The 15,023-nt window shown below is 34.7% G+C and overlaps 1 protein-coding gene and 1 pseudogene across 2 annotated transcripts; both read right to left on the bottom strand.

Annotated features, from left to right (window-relative positions):
- LOC110258261 (olfactory receptor 5W2-like) lies at positions 1-1,022 on the bottom strand (annotated as a pseudogene).
- An 11,833-nt stretch (positions 1,023-12,855) lies between these two features.
- LOC110258271 (olfactory receptor 5W2-like) lies at positions 12,856-13,826 on the bottom strand. 2 transcript variants are annotated; one of them, XM_021081448.2, is made up of 2 exons: positions 13,425-13,826; positions 12,856-13,383 (listed from the first exon to the last, which is right to left on the bottom strand). In XM_021081448.2, exons 1-2 carry the CDS (start codon positions 13,821-13,823, stop codon positions 12,856-12,858), a joined length of 927 nt encoding a protein of 308 aa, XP_020937107.2. In that variant the 5' UTR covers positions 13,824-13,826. The 2 variants fall into 2 exon arrangements, with proteins under 2 accessions (XP_020937107.2, XP_084859222.1); XM_085003096.1 differs by having other exon boundaries at positions 12,856-13,378; positions 13,414-13,823.
- Positions 13,827-15,023: the final 1,197 nt, after the last annotated feature.

The raw sequence follows: 15,023 nt of genomic DNA, 5'->3' as shown, positions 1-15,023 counted from the left end.
TTATGTTTCTCGTACGATACCATACAATTTTATAAAAACAATAATTATTACATGTGTGTGCATATGCATAATATCTTTAAAGCCATCCTTTTTAAAATTTTTTAGTTTAGTTTTCAGTTTTTGTAGGTTTTTTTTCACGTGCTTGTTCCTTAGGCTGTAAATCAGAGGGTTTAACATGGGAATCACAAGGGTGTAAAACAATGAGGTTATTTTGTCTTGATCAAGAGAGTAGGAAGAACTTGGTCTTAAATATATGAAGAGCAGTGTTCCTTGGAAAATTGCAACTTCAGTGAGGTGGGAAGTACAGGTGGAAAAAGCTTTGAACCTCCCCTCAGCAGAGCTTCAAAAACTGATAGGGAAATATAACAATAAGAGACAAGGACTCCTGAAATGGAACTCAGTTCAATGAAGCCATAAATAGCGAATATTGCTAACTCATTTATCTGTGTATCTGAGCAAGACAGCAGTAAGAGAGGAGGAATATCACAGAAGAAATAGTTAATCTCATTTGATGCACAGAAGCATAAGTGGAATGCTAGTGTTGTGTGTATCAAAGCATCTGCCATTCCCACCATGTAAGCCCCAGCCATGAGCAGGGAGCACACTCTGCTGGACATGCTGACTGTGTAGAGCAAGAGGTTGCTGATGGCCTTGTACCGATCATATGCCATCACTGCCAGCAGTAGACACTCAGTATCCGCAAAGGTGCAGGAGATTAGGAATTGCAGAGCACAGCCAAAGAAGGGAATTGACTTGTTCTTGGCCAAAACGTTGAAAAACATCTTGGGTCCAATTGCTGTAGAATAGCAGAGGTCACTGAAAGAGAGGTGACTGAGGAAAAAGTACATGGGTGTGTGCAGCTGGGGATCCATTCTTATTAAAATGATCATTCCAAGGTTTGCCAGAAGGTTAATGAGATAAAGAAGTAGAAACATGGTAAACAGGGTGACTTTCATCCCCAGAGTACTAGTGATTCCTAAGAAAATGAATTCAGTCACTGATAAGCAATTTTCTTTTTCCATTGTTTTTTCTTTTTTTATCTAAATTTTTGATAAAATGATCAAGAAAAGGATAGACAAATGTCCGGACATATACAAAATATCTGTAAAGCAGAACACAATTTCTTTCTGCAATTGTCTTTTTATGCTCAGAAAATTATCCAGCATGTACCCACTCTTTCAGAGAAGAAGCATTATAATCTACTTAGTAAAAACAAACAAAAAACTATGATAGGCATTGAAAAAAAAACTTTTATCTAAACCTGCATGCCCTCATGGTGTATATAATTTTCTATGAACTTTTCATTTTTCTAGGCGATTTCTTATCTCTAGAAGTATAGTTGAATGAATGCAAGTCTCATTCTACTTTCAAAATACCGAGAACGAGACACCACTGTTAGAAATATAAGGCTGTAAAGTATAGGACTGAGCATTTTCTATGTTTGAAAGAACTCACATGGAGACCAAAAAAGGTTGACATTGTTATGTTTCTCAAAAAACATATCTAATGAACATTGGTTTAAAATGTTTTTCTGGGAGTTCCCGTCATGGCTCAGTGGTTAACAATTCCAACTGGGAACTATGAGGTTGCGGGTTTGATCCCTGGCCTTGCTCAGTGGGTTAAGGATCTGGCATTGCCTTGAGCTGTGGTGTAGGTTGCAGACGTGGCTCGGATTCCAAGTTGCTGTTGCTCTGGTGCAGGCCAGCGGCTGCAGCTCTGATTAAACCCCTAGCCTGGGAACCTCCATATGCCATGGGAGCAGCCCAAGAAATGGCAAAAAGACAAAAAATAAAATAAAATAAAATAAAATAAAATAAAATAAAATAAAATTAAATTAAATTAAATTAAATTAAATTAAATTAAATTAAATTAAATTAAATTAAATTAAAAGGTTTTCTGTTAATTCTAGGAACCAGAGCATATAAGTGACTAATAATAATAAAGATGATTATGTTACTAGTCCTGCTTTAAGTTATCTTCAGAATTTGGTGAGACATGAAGTATTTTTGAACTTTCCTCTAGAAATATATTATTGCTTTGCCACTATACTCGTTACCTCTCTGTGGAGTGGTCTGGTGCCAAAGGATGAATTTCTGGATCCATCAAAGAGAAATGATTTTAAAAAAGTTCATACAGCAGAATTTAACATACACACTTGCATATCTTTAATTTCAAAGATTTTTCATATTGTAAAAATGAAAATAGTATGAAGGAAAATAAATATGTCTGATATACAAATGTGTGTGTGTGTGTATTTGTGTCTGTTGTTTTACATGCATGTATCTCTATGTTAAGAGAAGAATAGGAATGTCAGTGATAGATATAACATATGAGGGATCTAAAATATGGCACAAATGAACCTTCTACAAAACAGAAACAGACTCACAGACATAGAGAACAGACTTGTGGTTTCCCAGGGGGAGGAGAGGAGTGTGATGGACTGGGAGTTTGGGGTTAGTAGATATAAAGTATTGCATTTGGAACGGATAAGCAATGAGGTCCTGCTGTACAGCACAGGGAACTATATCCATTCTCTTGGGATAGACCATGATGGAAGATAACACAAGAAAATAATTTGTATATATATGTATGACTGAGTCACTTTGCTGTATAGCAGACATTAACATAACATTAATCAACTACATTTTAATTTAAAAAAGAAAAAAGAATGTCAGTAATTTTTTAACTCGAATATATATGGCATGTGGTTTACATGGAGTTACATTTGCAAATATTGCTCTTTATAATGTGGTAACTAAATTTTTTAATAAAATATTTTTAAAAATCTTAAGCTCATGTATATATTGTTCCAATGATAAAAGAGTAAAGGCTTTCCTGTGTATCTACAGTAAAATTAAAACAATAATTTTATGGCTACTAATAAATTGATACAGATTCTTCCAGTTCTGCAAAGAAAATATTATTTTTTGACCACTAAATTGATGAGTTTATTAAACTGAAAAGGTAAGGACAAAATGATTAATTTATAAGCCTCTCATTTTTAATGTAAATGTTTTCTCTTATATTCTTAAATCTGGATAATCAGGAACTTACCTGAGATGAGCAGATCTTTCTCTACTTGGTACTAATGGCAAAAAGTAAACAAGTGGCATTTTATTTTACTAGTTAGCATTTGGGACTTAAATCTCTGAAGCTTCCATCATCTGGTTCAATGTATGCTAATTTCCAGTACTAAAAGTCTATGAAGAAAAATCAAAAGCAATGCATAAAACGCCAACAGATTTAAAAAATCAGTATCTAAATTCAATTCTTAAATTTCATTCATAGTGAATACAGGTGTGGTTTGAGAAAATACCTGAATTCCCCTAACAATCTTTAGAGATGAAAAATGGGAAAAGCCTTCTTGTTTTATATCTGTGCTATTTCTTCACTTTTGGAACAGTGATTGACTCACAAGTATTAATGACTAATTCATCTTAAAATTTCCTCTGTAATTAGTGAGTCAAAACCAAATTATTTATATAAATAAGAATTGATGATGTATTAATGGCATTAATTACATGTTCCCTTAACAGTGCTTTTTTTTTTTTTTTTTTTTTTTTTTGGCTGCACCATGGCATGTGGAAATTCTCAGGCCATCTATCAAACCTGCGCCCCAGCAATGACAAGGCTGAATCCCTAACGTGCTGCACAACAGGAGAACTCCAACAAGAACAGTTTAGGTTCATTACACTCAAGTAGTAAAGTAACAGCTTGAAGAAGGGCTGCATAAAATATTACTCCTATAACACTGATTTGTATAGTTTGGCAATTTTATCATTTGCCATTGGAAGAAAAATGTCAGCTAGCCCTGTCCTTTGCTTTCCAGAAACAATATGAATGTATGTGTATATGTGTGTGTATCCTATTTACCTTCGTGTGAGTGTGTTTTTCTATGTGCATGGACACACATTGAAATGAGGTGGAGGAGGCAGGGTGGTAGGTCTTGGTATGTGGTTTATGTATGCAGCTGTTACATTCCTTTAGTATTCCTTTAATTCTGCTTAATAATTGGTGGGGGTAATGTTTATAGTCATTCCTATAGCACACACACATGTACTCGTCAGGAAATGTCTCTCTCTCTCTCTCTCTCTCTCTCTATATATATATATATATATATATATATAGACACACACATTTATATACATTCTCAAATTAACATCAAATGCCACTTATGACTATAATTTAATAGTGATTACTTTTAAAATTGGTAGCATGCATAGTAACACTAAAAAACCTTTATTTTGAGTTCATGCCTTTATTATAAAAAATAACATTTTTTTCATGCTTTTTAGGGTCACACCCATGGCATATGGAGGTTCATGGGCTAGGGGTCGAATTGGAGCTGTAGCCACCAACCTACACCACAGCCATGGCAACATCAGATCCAAGCCTCACCTGTGAACTACACCACAGTTTGCAGCAACTCCAGATCCTTAACCCACTGAGCAGGACCCAGGGATCAAACCCCCAACCTCATGGTTCCTGGTTGGAGTCTTTTCCTGTTGTATTGTGCCACAACAGGAACTCCATTTCTATTTTTTTTTAAATGGCTGCGCCCATGGCATATGGAAGTTCTGAGGCCAGGAATTGAATCCAAGCTGCGCCTGCGACCTACACAGCAACTATGGCAACACTGGATCCTTTAACCCACTGCACCAGGCCAGGGATCAAACCTGTGCCTCTGAATAGCTACAGTCTGATACTTACCCACAGTAAAAAAGAAGGAACTCCCAACATGTATCTGTTTTTAACTGAAGAAAAGTTTACTTGAATAGAAAATAGCCAATATTATGTTGTTTCTTTTTGAATCTACTAGAGGGTATATAATTTTCGTTCAATAGCACCTAGCATTTACATCACTAAATTCTCCCCTAATTCACTCTGTGTAAAAATATGTAATTAATAAATACTTTCTCCATAATATATGATGCAACTTTGTTTACTAGAGGTGATATTTTCTATTTTGGTGAAAAGAAGAAAATAACTAGAAAGAAAAAACTAATAAGAAGATCCCATCCATGGAAAAAATATAAATGTCCATTGACATATTAAAATGTGATTAAAATGTGATATATACACAGTGGAATACTACTCAGCCATAAGAAGAACCAAATAATGTTATTTGCAGCAACATGGATGGAAATAGAGATTCTCATACTAAGTGAAGTAAGTCAAAAAGAGAAAGAAAAATACCATACGATATTACTTATATCAGGAATCTAGTATATGGCACAAATGAATCATTTACAGAAAAGAAACAAACTCATGAACATGGAGAGCAGACTTGTGGTTGCCAAGGGGGAGAGGGAGGGAGTGGGATGGACTCGGAGTAGGGGGCTGGTAGATGCAAACTACTGCATTTGGAGTGGATAGGCAATGGCACAGGGAACTATATCCAATCACTTGTGATGGAACAAGATGGGGGATAATATGAGAAAAATAATGTATGTATTTGTGTAACTGGGTCACTTTGCTCTACAGCAGAAATTGACAGAATGCTGTAAATCAACTTTAAATTTTTTTAAAAAGTTTCCCATCCAGAAATTTTAGTACCTGTGACTAAACTTGTGGTTTGTCTTGGCTGTGGCTCTATATGCCCACTCAGTGTTGTCTCTGGAATAACTTAGAATATATATCTATGTCTGTGTCTATTCCCTGGGTTTTCAATATTTGATTCTCAGGGGAAAAAAAGATTTCCAATCATGGTTCAGCAGTAATGAACCCGTCACAGGTTTGATTCTGGGTTAAGGCTCCAGTGTTGCTGTGAGCTGCAGACATGACTCAGATCCCATGTTGCTGTTGCTGTGGTGTACACTGGAGCTGCAGTTCTGATTCAGCCTCTAGCCTGTGAACTCTACATGCTGCGGGTACGGCCCTAGAATGCAAAAACAGAAAAAGAAAAAGAAAGGAGTGAAAAATATAACCATATGGTTTATTGTTGAATATTTCATATAAGTAAGGTTATCAAAATAGAAATATAGACTTTCCCCACTATGCTTCTTTTCCTGTTCTCTTCAAATTCCAATCATTTCACCTGGTTAAAATGTTTATGGATTCCACTCAACCAACATTTGTTATTTATGCATTACCAATCCCCCCAAAAGTTGCCTTGTTTTAATTCCATAATAGACAATGCAACACACACACATGCACATCCATTAAACTTATTGTGACAATTAACAATTCTATATAAAAATGGAAAAATTCAACACAAATCACACTGCATAGAGATAACCATGTTTCCTTGTACATACTACCTGATTTCTAAAAAAAATGAGACCTCAATAAATATATTTACATACAAAATATTCTGAACAGAGGCATTGTACACCTTTATATTAATGTATACCCATTTATTTCATCCACATTCTGGATTTTATACAATTGTAAATACATCTTTGGCTTTTTAAATATTATTTTAGTGGAAAGAAGGCAATTTATATACAGAAATGCCTATTCAACTATATATATCATAAGCAAATGAGTGATTGTGTGCTTAATACAATTCACCATATCCAATGTATCTTTATGGAAATCCTTTCAAATGGACTCAAGGGACAAGAAACAATTTTAGAATAGTATTAGGAGTTTTCATATATTGTCTCTTTTTTTACTATACAGTATCACATGTTTAATATACTATCTAATTTATTCTAAATTGCTATTAACAGGATATGTCAGGGATACACTTGAGAACTCCAGATGCTTTCTTGTTTATTTAGAAATCTCACTTGGAAGTTAACAGGGATACAAGATTTATTTTCATGTGTTTGTTTTATTATGTTTCTTTTTTACATATAATGATTTTAATTTTTTTCATTATACGTGGTTTACAGTGTTCTGTCAATTTTCCGCTGTGCATCATGGTGACCCAGTTACACATACTTGTATAGATTCTTTTTTGTCACATTATCATACTAGAAATTCTCATACCAAGTGAAGTAAGTCAGAAAGAGAAAGACAAATACCACATGATATCACTTATATCTGGAATCTAATGTATGGCGCAAATGAATCTTTCCACAGAAAAGAAAATCATGGACTTGGAAAATAGACTTGTGGTTGCCAAGGTGGAGGGGGAGGGAGCGGTATGGATTGGGAATTTGGGGTTATTATAAGTTTCTTATGTTTATTTGCTGCTATTTTCTTCCCTTGTTTTCTATAAAGCTAGATCACTTATCAGGCAAAAAAACATCAGTGAGAATTTTTAAAATTTGGGAAGAAAGATTCTTAGTGATTAATTTTGATGGATTTTAAATTCAGTTGTCATCCTTCGTGTGATGAGCCCCAGTGCTAAAATACTAAGTGTATTCTTGTGGGGGACATTGTTGAGCCAAAGGACAAACCATATAACTGCTTGCTAGTAATTGTCTACTCGTTAAAATCCAAGAAAGGGATGCATTTGTGTTACTCACATTATTTATTACCACTCTTTACTTTCCTTGCACCCATTTTGAGGATGTGAAATTTTCTTTGTTCCTTTCTTCAGATTCTTTTCAAATTAGTTATTCTCTCAGGTTTTTCCCTCTTGTTACATTTTGTTCAACCAAGACCTAAACTTAGCTTCTTAAATAAGGCTGATCTTCAGACCATGTAGATCCACTTGCTTTCCATTTTCTCCTCCTCAGTGGTTTAAACCTGACTTTCTGGAGCTACGCTATTATTACAAATTAAATAACCCAATTTAGCTACTGAAGAATTTCTCATCTAAGAATGGAGTTTTTAAGAGTTGGAAAAATATATTAGGAGAAATTTTATACATCAAACTGAAGTAAGTTAAAAGAATTCATCTTCAGAGTTCCCTGGTGGCTCACCAGGTTAAGGATCTGGAATTGTTTTTGCTGTGGCACAGGTTTGATTCCTGGCCTGGGAACTTGTGCATGCTACAAATGTAGCAAAAACAAACAAACAAACAAACAACAACAACAACAAAAAAAGAATTCATGTATATCTAAAGGTTTCTGGGTAACTCTGGTGGCACTAAAAGCATAGTGCATAAGCAAGTGTCTACCAGAAGATCACATTTTTTTTGTCTTTGTGCCTTTTCTAGGGCCACTTCTGTGGCATATGGAGGTTCCCAGGCTAGGGGTCTAGTTGGAGCTGCAGCCGCCGGCCTACACCTGAACCATAGCAATGCCAGATCCAAGCCATGTCTGTGACCTACACCACAGCTCATGGCAATGCTGGATCCTTAACCCACTGAGCAAGGCCAGGGATCGAACCCACAGCCTCATGGTTCCTAGTCAGATTCGTTAACCACTTAGCCATGACAGGAACTCCGAGATCACATTTTTCATAAAATAGTTGTCTATCCAAGAAACACTGACACAGGTTTTATTTCACAATATTGTTTCCAAAGTACATGAATTTCTTTGCTTCCAGAGGAAACGTTAGAATGGCCTGTGTGTGGACAAAGACACAGTTGTTCTACAAGCAATAATATGAGAATTTTAATAATATGAGAATTTTATGAATACACTGCGAACAAGAAACTACTAGATTGAAAAAAAAATCTTGTGGTTGCTTACAATCTGATAGAGAAAACACTTTGGTTTTGAAAAATCTATTTAGAGTGTAATACATATATAGAAAATTTTCATTTGAAAAAGTACCCCATAGGATTTCCCTTCATGGCTCAGCAGAAACAAATCTGATGGGCATCCATGAGGATGCAAGTTTGACCCCTGGCCTCACTCAGTGGGTAAAAGATCTGGCGTGGCTGTGAGATATGGTGTAGGTCACAGATGCAGCTTGTGTCTGGCATTGCTGTGGCTGTAGCTTGAGCCAGTGGCTATAGCTCCATTCGACCCCTAGCCTGGGAACCTCCATATGCTGTGGGTGCGGTCTAAAAAAGACAAAAAAAATTACAAAAAAAGAAAAAGAAAAATTACCCTGCAAATAAGGTTTCAGAAATGAAAAGGGTCCCTTCAACTACAACTAGGACAAAAAATGATCATGACTAACATCTCCCAAATCATCTCATAGACCCATTTCAAGTTGATGTCCAACATAAGTTAGTTTGTAATTTCGTGATGTGTATAGCAGTAAAATTGTAGTTTTTTCCCCTTTTTTGTCTTGCTCATTGTACTCAGTATTATGTTTGTTAGATTTCTCCATGTTGTTTCATGTGGAAGTATCTAATTCATCTTCACTGCTGTGTAGTTTTCCAATATGCAGGTTTACGATGAAGTAGTTTATCTAATCTAGGGCAGATGTCAGGAAAATATGGTGCATGCAGCTTCATTGGATGTGGGAAACACCATTTCTTAATATATGCTCTCAGGAATCTTGTACATAAAGTTTTATTGGAGTTGGGGCATACCGTTTATGTATTTATGCTCTAGGATAAGACATGGGTAATCATAAGTGGTTATGATAACAAATTTAAGGCTAAAAAACCCTAAAATGTACAATAGCTAACACTTAAAAAAATTGTTGACTACTGTACTATTGTGTTGATGAAATTTAAGTTGCTTTCAGTTTTATACTACTGAAAATAATTCCATGATGAATATTTCCATGCATGTTGTTGAGTGAATATGTTCACTCATTTTGCATTGCTTTGCTGTGTTTAGAACATAGAATAGTTATACATCCAGGTCTAGCAGACGTAAGCATAAGGTTTTACAAAGTACTATGCAATTCTCATTTCTGTTCTCAAAGTATATGAATGATTCACATTCTCACCAATACTTAACATTTCAATTGCAGTTGTCATAATCCTACATTTAGATAGTCATATTTTTCCCTGAACATTAATAAATGTGGATATACCCTTCAAAGTGAGAGTGAAATTCTGAATTGGAATAACATACCACTAAAAAGTGTTCTATTTATAAGTATTTCATCTTCTGAAATTTTTTTGCATCCCTCTGGCTTAAAATTCAGGGAGAGGAAAGCCTAAAGTTTATTGAATCAATGCTATTTTTCGAAATTCATTTATAGAGTTTAAAATTCTTGTTATGTAATGAATATGCACTAGATCATATAAAACAATCAATATGCAGATAAAATCACTATTTAGATGTTGTAAGATATAGCTATCATAAGAGGGAAGTGGGTTAATCAGATTACATATCAACGTTCTCTAATTTTAAACAGTAATACTCTACTTTTATTGGATTTATATTTTCCAAACAGTGTTTTTCCCATGCTACTGCTCATAAGTGACAGTTTCAAAAGAGTATTGGTTAATTAAGAGTATATGGTATATTGGAAACCCTTAAAGCCGATTATTAAAATATGTATTATTCATGGGGTTTTTTTCTGTTATGATAACTTCTGATAGGTTATAGTGTCCTACAATGCTCCCTTGAAAAGCAGAAGAGTTTCTTGGGCTTTACTTCCTTTCTGAAAGGTTTTCACTCAAGGGCATTTAAAAATGTCAGATGGAAAATCTAAGACATTTGATGGATTTTAAATTGTAATGTCTAAAATTGTAATGGATAATTAAAAATGTCCCGAGTCTTATTTGAGCCTTCAAATATATGGGCATATCTATGTATCTCAAAAAAACTGATTTAGTGTTTTAATCATCAGAAACTAGAGCTGAGACAGAAAAATATTGATATTAGGAAAATACACAGATGAATGCTCTTTACTTCTAGTGTAATTATTATGAAGATTTTTAAAGATCAATTACCTTAGTATCCAGAAACATTTAATGTACCTTCTTAAAAGACATAAAATGTGTATATACATTATATAACATTTATATTACATGTACATATGTTTATTTCTGTATTTGTCACACAACATATACATACATAACTGGGGTACTAATTTCTAATACACATTCAAAAATGTTATCTGGTATTTTAAATTTATTATTGAGTTGTTTGTTTTCTAATGTTGTGTTCCAGACCATATGCAGTGCTTTGATAACAGAAATGGAATGCCCAATCATTGTGCAAAGAATGCTCACCATCTCATAATAGAGGCAGTAATTTGGTAAACAAGGTATTATTAAAACAATGCTTAAAACAATGCCTAATAAGGCATTGGCTTATTAGGCATTGCAAAAAAAGGAACGTTTAAATAGGATCCAGAAGGAGCAAGAAGGGAAGTAAATTTTCCTGGAAGGTTGATAAAGGAGTTGACTTTTGTAATTAAAACACAGTGATATATTTTGCCAAGGCACTTTCCATTGCTCTTTATAACCTAACCAATTGGACATTTTTTCTTCTTTTTTTCCCAGTTTTATTGAGGTGCAACTGACAACATTGAGTTTCCTTAAGGTCCACAATGTATTTTTTGTTACACCTACAATTTGTGTAAAGGTTGCTACTATAAGGTTAATAAACAGATTGATTACCTCACATTGTTTCCTTTTTATTTCTGATGTGTTGAGACCATTTAAGATATACTTTCTTGGCAAGTTTCAACTTTAGTCAGCTCGTTGTGGATTAGATCCCCAGAAGCTACTCATGTTACAACAGAAAATTTGTACCACTTGCTCAGTATCATCATCCCCTTACCCCTGGTCCTCCAGCCCCGGTAACCGCCATTCTACTTTGTTTCTTTGAGCTCAACTCTTTTAGAGTCCTCATACAAAGGAAATCATAGGGTAGCTTTCTTTCTCTGTTTGACGGATTTCAATTAGCGTAAAGCCCTAATGGTCCGTCTATGTTTTGGGAACCATGATTTTGTAGGGGAGGAAAATTTGTCACCCCCAAATACGCCTCTTTGGTATGAGGATTATTTCCAGTTGAATATTTTTAAGACCCAGACAACTCAGAAAGTTTTTTTTTCTTTTGTACCTCTCCCTTAACTGCCTAAAAGTATTTAGCTAGAGGATCTGTTCCAGGAAGGGAAATATTCTGTAGATAGCTATAGAATAATATGAACTAGGTGTATGGACAGGGAGGAGGAACTTAAAAAAGCGAACTAAAATTTTTCTCTATGCCTCATTGTTTCTGTGCAACCAAGGAAACATTTGTTTATATTGTCTTCCTGTGAAGTGCTTTCCTCTGCTTTTAATTTTCAGACTCCTACCCCTTTCTCTTTTGTTAAAGATACCATATATATCTCATTTTTACCTGTCTTTGGAATCTCTCATGTTATAGACATTTTACATAGGTTTCTTCTCATGTATATTAAATTAAATTTGTGTTTTGTTTCTCTTGTTGATCTATCTCATATAAATATAATTTTAGATCAGCCAACAGAACATAGGAGGGTAGAATTAACTTTTTTTCTTCCTCAAAACTTCATTATTTCTAAAAAGTCTACCTCTAGAGTGGAAGCTTTTCCATCTCCAGACCTCTCTAATTGTCATACTGTCTGCCTGCTACATTTTCCTACCCCAACATGAGTCTTTTTTATATTTGAGAATGAAAATTCAGTTAAACCTCTTTTTACACTAGATTTGGAAACTTTCCTTGGATTTACTATCTATTGTATTTACTTCATGATGATATTGACATTAGAATGACTTATTTGGTACTTAATGTCAGTTACTTAAAATAGCTTATAAGATTGATTGGTATGGATACTACTTAATGTACTTTCTATTAAAAGCTTAATTCAAAGCAATTAACTGTTCCAAGTTCACTTAGTAAATGTACAATAAATTCAAATATATAAAATTATGGTTTGAATGAAAGAATGAACTAAAAAATTGGCAACATAAGAAAGGGTTACTCTACAAAGAGGAAGTAATATATATAAATTCTAAACACATAATGAAGTATGATATATTTGGGGTATTGAAACATTTATTAAGATTGGGCTTTAAAATAAATACCCGTTTTATCAATAAAGTATTTGAGACATGATTGCTTTTCTGGAATCATGAAAATTAATTTTACAAATGCAATAAATACAATTTCTATGTGTGTGTAGTATAAATATTTAAAACCAATTTTTGCATTTCAGTTTTTCCAGGGCCTCTTTCACATCTTTGTTCCTTAAGCTGTAAATCACAGGGTTTAACATGGGAATCACAAGAGTGTAAAACAATGAGGTCATTTTGTCTTGATCTAGAGAGTATGAAGAACTTGGCCTGAAATATATATAAAGCATAGTTCCCTGGAAAATTGCCATGAGACTGAGGTGGGAAGTACAGGTGGAAAAAGCTTTGAACTTCCCCTCAGCTGAGTGGATCTTCAAGACAGACAGAATTATATAACCATAAGAGACAAGGACTCCTGAAAAGGTACTCAATTCAATGAAGCCAAAAATGGTGAATATCATTAACTCGTTGACCTGTGAATCTGAACAAGATAGCAGTAGGAGAGGGGGAATGTCACAGAAGAAATGGTTAATCTCATGAGACCCATAGAAGCGTAAGTGGAATGTTAGTGTCGTGTGTATCAAAACATCTGCCATTCCCACCATGTAAACCCCAGCCTTGTTCAGGGACATGCTAGACATGCTCAACTCTATAGAGCTCTATAAAGCTATAGAGACTCTATAGAGACTGTATCGAGCAAGGGGTTGCTAATGACCTTGTACCGATCATAGGCCATCACTACCAGCAGAAGACACTCAGCATCTGCAAAGATGCAGAAGACCATGAATTGCAGAGCACAGCCATAGAAGGGGATTGCCTTGCTCTTGGTCAATAGGTCCACCAGCATCTTGGGCCCAATTGCTATGGAATAGCAGAGGTCACAGAAGGAGAGGTGGCTGAGGAAAAAGTACATGGGCGTGTGCAGCTGGGGGTCCATTCGAATTAACGTGATCATTCCAAGGTTTGCCAGAAGATTAATCAGGTAAACAAGTAGACACATGGTAACTAGGGTCCCTTTATTCTCCGTGCTATTAGAAATGCCCAAGAAAATGAATTCAGTCAAGGAGGAGCAATTCCCTCTATCCATTCTTCTCTGTTCTTGTCTATACTTCTGAGAAAATGATCAAGAAAATGACACATGCATGTGTAACATTCCTGTACATTGGCAAAATATTGTAAAAGAGAACATGATTTCTTCCTTCGAGTGCCTTTTTATACTCATAATATTAACCAGTATTTAAATAGTATCCCCTATTTAAAGATGTATTATTCTATTTCCCAATAGCAAAAATTATCTGAGAAATAAAGTTGAGGAACATTGATCTGAATCTAGATGTCATTCATGAGATATGTTACTTTCTGGGAGTTCCCTTCATGGCTCAGTGGTTAACAATCCCAAGTAGGATCCATGATGATACAGGTTTGATACCTGTCCTCGCTCAGTGGGTTAAGTATCCAGTGCTGTCCTGAGCTGTGGTGTATGTCACATGTGGCTCAGATCCCACATGGCTGGGGCTGTGACATAGACCTGTAAGCCAGCATCTATAGTTCCAATTTGACCCCTAGCCTGGGAACTTCTATATGCCATGGGCCAGGACCTAAAAGGCAAAAAAAAAAAAAAAAAAAAAAAAGGAAAAAAGGGATAGGTTATTTTAAAGAAGTCATCACTGTCTTACTTGCCTTACTTCAGGGAATAAATTTGGATGAATTTAACTCTCTTCTCCTCTTCAAAATTATATGGAAGAGACACCAGTGATAGAGATACCAGGCTGGTAAGTTATAGGATTAAGCATTTTTATCTGCATGAAAATATTCACATTGATACAAAAATGTTTACAACATTTGTTTCTGAAAAACTTGATTAGTTTAAAAATCTTTGTCTAATTCTAGAAGCAGTGAACGCATCAATGATCAGTGCTAAATAAAAAAATCATATACTTCACTGGTATTAGTATGTTGTATTTAGTATTTAGTGAGATATGAAATAAGTATTATCATATTACTGACCTATTTTGTAGAAGTTTATTTTTTAGATTTTCCACAATAATTATTACCTCTTTGTGGAGCTGTTATTATCAAAAGACAAGTCCCTTTACTAGTGGAAGAAAAGAGCTAAGAGAAACTGAAACAACAGAATTTACCACACATGTTTTCATCATTTTAAATTTTAAATAGTCCTTTAAATTATAAAATAGAAATGAAGTAAGCAGCAATAAATGCTTGTAAGATGCATAGTTTTCTTTCCATTGTGATTGTGTGTATTTATACCTGTATCATGTATTTACAT

Source organism: Sus scrofa, chromosome 1, assembly GCF_054392235.1.
Source record: "Sus scrofa isolate SSC_HxYL_T2T_F1_AM1 chromosome 1, Sscrofa_HxYL_maternal_Yorkshire_Landrace_v2.0, whole genome shotgun sequence".
Taxonomy (NCBI): Eukaryota; Metazoa; Chordata; class Mammalia; order Artiodactyla; family Suidae; genus Sus; species Sus scrofa.
This window is presented reverse-complemented; position numbering and strand designations above follow the sequence as displayed.